General features: G+C 61.3%; 2 protein-coding genes across 5 annotated transcripts in view; one reads left to right on the plus strand and one right to left on the minus strand.

Annotated features, from left to right (window-relative positions):
* Positions 1 to 3,889, plus strand: part of LOC108285330 (CLK4 associating serine/arginine rich protein) — a 29,965-nt gene extending 26,076 nt beyond the window's left edge. For 2 of the 4 annotated variants that reach the window (XR_001817552.2, XR_001817553.2), the window contains exons 14-21: positions 339 to 602; positions 1,330 to 1,373; positions 1,724 to 1,784; positions 2,070 to 2,128; positions 2,207 to 2,253; positions 3,005 to 3,087; positions 3,464 to 3,488; positions 3,736 to 3,889. Coding sequence is in view for 2 of the 4 variants with exons in the window: in XM_017502437.2 (XP_017357926.1) it covers positions 339 to 602; positions 1,330 to 1,369; positions 1,724 to 1,784; positions 2,070 to 2,128; positions 2,207 to 2,253; positions 3,005 to 3,087; positions 3,464 to 3,488; positions 3,736 to 3,778 (622 nt within the window). In the remaining 2 variants the exon portion in view is untranslated. The remainder of the gene's footprint in view (positions 1 to 338; positions 603 to 1,329; positions 1,374 to 1,723; positions 1,785 to 2,069; positions 2,129 to 2,206; positions 2,254 to 3,004; positions 3,088 to 3,463; positions 3,489 to 3,735) is intronic. The other 2 variants (XM_017502437.2, XM_017502438.2) reach the window with 1 other exon arrangement.
* Positions 3,890 to 4,420: 531 nt separating this feature from the next.
* The window catches only part of ZNF296 (zinc finger protein 296), a 5,466-nt gene continuing 3,886 nt past the window's right edge, over positions 4,421 to 6,000 (minus strand). Inside the window, exon 3 of the mRNA XM_037729224.1 lies at positions 4,421 to 5,492. Coding sequence (XP_037585152.1) covers positions 4,513 to 5,492 — 980 coding nt within the window. The 3' untranslated portion in view covers positions 4,421 to 4,512. The remainder of the gene's footprint in view (positions 5,493 to 6,000) is intronic.

Below are 6,000 nucleotides of genomic sequence, written 5' to 3' on the forward strand. Positions count from 1 at the left end.
CTGAGCTGGGCACAGCTCATAAAGGGGAGCCAGCCATCCCTCCCAGGGCTCACCTTCTAGGAGTTGGCAAGTGGGTGTCTGGTGAGGGAGAGGTGACACACACCAGGCACAGCTCATGATGGCAGGACTGCCCTTAGGTCTGTCGTATCTAGAGCACCGTCTCTGTAGCAGGAGGCCAGAGTGCAGCGCTGGGGCTTTCCAAGGGAGAGTAGCAGGAGAGGAGAGTCAAGCCTGTCACCCCAGGCCTTGCAGGAGGACTGTGGACCTGGAGCCCGGGTGGAGTGCGGTTGGGAATCCTGGAGTCTCACCATCCTCCTCCCGCCCTGCTGCATCCGCAGGAGCCACTCCCACTCAGGGGACCGCTACAGGCGTGGCGGCCGGGGCCTCAGGCACCACAGCAGTAGCCACAGCCGCAGCAGCTGGTCCCTCAGCCCATCCCGCAGTCGCAGCGTGACCCGCAGCCGCAGCCACAGCCCCAGCCCCAGCCAGAGCCGCAGCCGGAGCCGCAGCCGGAGCCGCAGCCAGAGCCCCTCGCCATCACCCGCAAGAGAGAAGCTGACCAGGCCGGCGGCGTCCCCTGCTGTGGGCGAGAAGCTGAAAAAGTGAGCAGGGCGGGTCTGGAGGAAGAGGGCTGCCTACCTTGGGTGGGAGGGTGAATGTCACCGTTTTCTTTATGAGGGGAACTTAGTCCTACCCCAGGAGGCCTGGGGGTGAGGCATGGCCCTGGCCTGGGAGGGTGGATTTCAGGGGGTCACAGCCCTGGCCTGGGGGGTCTGAAGAGGACGCATCAAATGCTGGAGGATCTGCAGAGTAAGAACCTTTTCCTGGCCGGGCGCGGTGGCTCAAGCCTGTAATCCCAGCACTTTGGGAGGCCGAGGCGGGTGGATCACAAGGTCAAGAGATCAAGACCATCCTGGTCAACATGGTGAAACCCCGTCTCTACTAAAACTACAAAAAATTAGCTGGGCATGGTGGCGCGTGCCTGTAGTCCCAGCTACTCCGGAGGCTGAGGCAGGAGAATTGCCTGAACCCAGGAGGCGGAGGTTGCAGTGAGCCGAGGTCGTGCCATTGCACTCCAGCCTGGGTAACATAAGTGAAACTCCTTCTCAAAAAAAAAAAAAAAGAACCTTTTCCTGGGTGAGGGTCAGAGGGGGACAGGGCCCCGTCTTGCAGACGCTGTGGGGTCTGAGAGGGACATGGTCGCACCCCGGGGGTTCTGAGGCCCATGCCTTGGCCGCCTGGTCTGAGGGCAGTGCTGAGGCTGGGGTCAGAGGTGGCAGCTGCCCATTCCTCCTCCGAACTGTGTCCTCTGGCCCTGCCCCCACTCAGGACCGAACCTGCCGCTGGTAAAGAGACAGGAGCTGCCAAAGTCAGTAAGAATTTGGAACTCGCCCGTCTAATTCCCGTCAGCAGCAGTGCCCGAGAGCTGGGCCCGGTGGGCCTGCAGGGGGGCCCGGGTGGGCTGGGAGATCCAGCCCCAGGGACTGGGAGGGGTGGGGAAGGGTCTGCCCCCATGAGAACCATGTCCCCTCCCCTCCTCACTGTACACTGGGGCTCCACCTGTCGCTGAGCCTCTGGGAGCCTGGGGGCTGGCTGTCCACAGTTTGCCCCTCCTCCTCATGTCATCCCTCCCCTCCCCAAAGCCCTAGGCTCTTGGCTGAGGTGGGTTGTGGGAGCTCTGGGACACCCACCCCCTCTCCTGCCTCTTCTCCCTCCTCCCCAGCCCAAGCTGACGCCGCAGGAGAAGCTGAAGCTGAGGATGCAGAAGGCGCTGAACAGGCAGTGTATGTCCTGCCCCGTCCCTCCAGGGTTTCCCAGCTCTTCCTCCCCTTGGCAGTGGGAGCAGGGAGAGCCAGCGCCACCTCAGGAAGCCTGGCCCTTCCCTAGAGAGGCCGCGCAGGCACAGAGGTGCTCAGGTGCTCTGGGAAGGTGTGAGTTGGCATTGGCTCTGCTGCCACTGTGCTGGGGCCTCTACAGTCAGGTTGACCTATCTGAGCTCAGCTTCCTCGTTGTAGAGAGAGGGGCTCTTAAGGGCACCCCTTAGCCACCATGTTTCTTCCTCCCTACAGTCAAGGCGGATAAGAAGGCGGCACAGGAGAAGATGATCCAGCAGGAGCATGAGCGGCAGGTGAAGGGGGGGAAGGGCGGGCTGGGGTGGCGGGCGTGTGCGGGCCTGGCCACGCCCTCATGGCCCTGTCTGCTGCAGGAGCGGGAAGACGAGCTTCGAGCCATGGCCCGCAAGATCCGGATGAAGTAAGTCCTTGCCTTCCCTGTCCTGTGGCCACACCTCCTGCTCCTGGGCTGCCTGGGCTTCCCACCAGAAGCCCTGCCCAGCCCCCTGTGGGTGGATGAAAGGCAGAGCCCTGCCTGGCCCTCGGGGCTGTGCCCAGCCACCTCTCTTGCTCCTCTCCCTCAATTTCCTTCCTCTGTTTTGGCCTGCCTCATTCCATATCGACCTCCTCCCAGCTCCTCCAGCCTCCAAGTGCCAGTCACCTTTGCTGTTCTATTGGCCTGGCAAGCTGTTCCCGATACCCCCTTAGCCACCCGCCGCCATAAGTCTTTCTCCTGTTTGAGCCTCAGTTTGTTCATCTCCTAAGTGGAGATGGAGTCATTGTCCCCCCCCCCCCCCACAGGCTGTTGAGAGGATTTGACATGATCACGGCCAGGCACAGAGAAGGCACCCAGTAGATGCCAAGCCTGGCCACTGTGACAGAGACCATTTCAGCACCCAGTGTGCACAGGTGCTCCCCCAGGCAGGAAATGAGGGGACTGTCCAGCCTCCCCCTGTTCAGCATGGCTTTCCTAGGAAGGGGGCTGGGGTTCCAGTCGGCTCTGCCAGCTGGGGTCCCTCTGAACCTGGGGCTCCCTTTCCAAGCCAGGATTGGTGGCAGTACCAGCCCCGTTGGTTTTACTGTCTTCCTTGGAGTAAGGTGTCGGAAGCGTCTGCCTCCCAGTTCAGTGTGTCCAGTGTTCCCGGCCAGATGCTCACGCCTTGTCTTTGCAGGGAGCGGGAACGCCGAGAGAAGGAGAGAGAAGAGTGGGAGCGCCAGTACAGCCGCCAGAGCCGCTCACCCTCCCCCCGCTACAGTGAGTGTCCCCACCAGGCTGGAGGGCTCTGGGGCTTTAAAGAAAAATGTCAAACGTGGTTACAAAAAAAACGTAGTACATGTTCCACATTAGCCTCCCAGAAATGAAAGCTCTTCAGACATGCACACGTGTACACACACACACAGACACACACACAGTGATTGCTTCAGTCACAGGTGATGACAAGAATTAGAAGAAATGCTTATTCCAGCATAGGCTGGTAAGGGGCACAGATTGCAGCCACTGGACTCTCTGGAAACGCCGTCCCCTCATTTGGAGACAACACCTGACGTTCTTTGAGGACCTCGTCCCAGGTCAGGGAAAAGGCTCTGGCGCTGGACGTTTGCTCAGTCTTCACCTGTTCTTTTCTTTCCAGGTCGAGAATATAGCTCTTCTCGAAGGTAAGGAAGCCCATGACCTTCTACTTCCTGGGGAGGTACACTTGTCCTTTGATGGGAGAGCCTGGGGTCCTGGCTCTTACTCCTCCAGCCTCATCCCGTGCCCACCTCCAGCTGGAGGGGTTGGTCCCATCCTTTGGGGAGCGTCCCTCCCATGGCAGACAAGTCCCCTGATCACAGAAGCCTCCGTGGCCCCAAGTGTGTTGGTGTGGATGCCTCATCCTCACCGTCCCTCCCTTTCTCTTTCCAGGCGCTCAAGGTCCCGATCTCGAAGCCCCCATTACCGACACTAGGCGAAGAGTAGGCGGTGGGGAGGACAAGGGGGTGGGGTGAGGGGCTCAAGCTGTGATGCTGCTGGTTTTATCTCTAGTGAAATAAAGCCAAACATTATTTAATTCCTGTCACCTGCCTCAGGCTCGTCTATGTGGTTGGTGCAGGGCTCTCCCCTGCCAGGGCCCACCAGCCAGCAGAGCCAGCTGGGAGGGCACTTGGGTACAGGCCAGGTGCCAGTGCTGCCTGCGTGGGACATCCTGCCCAGTGGCAGGCCCCTGTTCATCAGAACCTGCCTGCCATGGCTTAGTGAGGCCTGCTCAGGAGGCCAGGGCACAGTCCCAAGGGAGAGGGCCCAGACCTGCCCGCAGGTGTGGACACAGGGTGTCGGCCCAGCATGTCCCACATGGGCCCCTTTGCCCGGGGCCTCTGGCGACAGGTCCAGGCCTCTCCCCACCCTCGCCTCGGCCCCTGCCCTGGCCTCGCCCACACCAGGAACTGGGAGCGCGGCTTTCTGTGCCAGTCCTGCTGCGCCTGAGGCACTGGGGGCTGGCCATTCCCTCACCCCCTCACTCCAAACCGGTCTGTCCAGCCGTCCACCCCAAGGAGGGGAAGCTTCCCGCCCCATCTCAGGCACCCCAAGAAAGCCACAGTCCAAAGGTGTGTAAATAAAAGGGGGAATTTACTTGGAGATGGGGCAGACACAAGGAGGTCAACCGTGCTGCAGTACCAGGGACAGCAGTAGGCTTTCCGGGGCTCAGGCCTCCCCAGCCGCCTCGGGGTGCTTCTGCCGCAGGTGTTTGTCCAGTGTGGCTCGCAGGCCGAAGGGCACACGGCAGTGGGGACACTCGAAGCGGGTGCTGCCAGGCGTCATGCCGTGCATGCGGCGGTGGCGGTTGAGCTTGCTGCTCTGGGCGCAGGCGTAGTTGCAGAGCTCACAGGTGTAGGGGCGCTCCCCGGTGTGCGAGCGCCGGTGCACCGTCAGGTTGCTGCTGTTGGTAAAATGCTTCCCGCAGAACTCGCAGCTGCCCCCGGGCCCACGGCTCTTGCCCGCTGACTTGGGCATCTTTTTGGGTGATGCCTTCTGGCTGTTGGCAGGGTTGATTCTCTGTTCCGTGGTGATGGCTCCCCAGGTGTCTCCACCGGGGCCGGCTTGAGCCCCACTGCCGGGAGCCCCGGGTTCCTGGACACCTGCCGTGGCAGCGGCTCCAGCCCCCTCACCACTGTTGCATGGGAGGGTGCTGGCGGGGGCAGCGGCATGGGCAGCCGGCTCCGGAGGGACCGCAGAGGCCTGCTCTTGGCTGGTGTCGGCCATGAGGGGACTCTGGGGCGTCACCTGGCGGTGGGTCTTCTTGTGGCGGTTGAGCTTGCTGCTCTGGGCGCAGGCGTAGGGACACTGGTCGCACGCATAGGGCCGCTCGCCTGTGTGTGAGCGCATGTGCACCTTGAGGTTGCTGAAGGAGCTGAGGGTCTTCTGGCACACAGGGCAGGTGGGGCTCCGCCGGGTGAGCCCGCTCCCACTTGCTCGGGGGTTCTTGGCCTCAGCTGCTGGCCCCACCACTGCTGACACGGCTGCGGCCACCTCGGCTAGGCCGAGCAGCGGGGCCTCTGGGGCTTCTGATTCTGTTTGGTAGATAGACAGTCCGTGGTCCCACTGGGCATGGCGTAGCAGCTTCCAGGCCACGGTGAACTGTCTGCCGCAGCGCAGGCAGCTCAATGCCTTCAGCTCCTCTCGTTCTGGCAAGAAAAGGAGGCAGAGTGTTAGCGCTGAGGGGTAGGAGTCACAGGGGTTGCAGTTCACAGCTGCCAGCTGGACACCTTCTGTGGGACAGGCACTCCTGCAGGGGCCAAGGACTTGGCAGTAACAAGACACACACACCCTGGAAGGACCAGGAAGCTGATGCTCAGAGGACGGGTGGAAACGAAAAATCTGTGGAGTCGGTGCTGAGTACCTGAGGATTTGTGTTTGAAAACCATTTCTTTTTTTGAGACAGTCTTGCCCTGTTGCCCAGCCTGGAGTGCAGTGGTATGATCTTGGCTGACTGTAACCTCCACCTCCCCAGTTCAAGATTTTCCTGCCTCAGTCTCCTGAGTAGCTGGGATTACAGGAGCCCGCCACCACACCTGGCTAAAAAATTTTTGCATTTTTAGCAGAGACAGGGTTTCACCATGATGGCCAGGCTGGTCTTGAACTCCTGACCTCAGGTGATCCACCTGCCTCAGCCTCCCAAAATGCTGGGATTAC

Source organism: Cebus imitator, unplaced genomic scaffold, assembly GCF_001604975.1.
Source record: "Cebus imitator isolate Cc_AM_T3 unplaced genomic scaffold, Cebus_imitator-1.0 Scaffold296, whole genome shotgun sequence".
NCBI lineage: Eukaryota > Metazoa > Chordata > Mammalia > Primates > Cebidae > Cebus > Cebus imitator.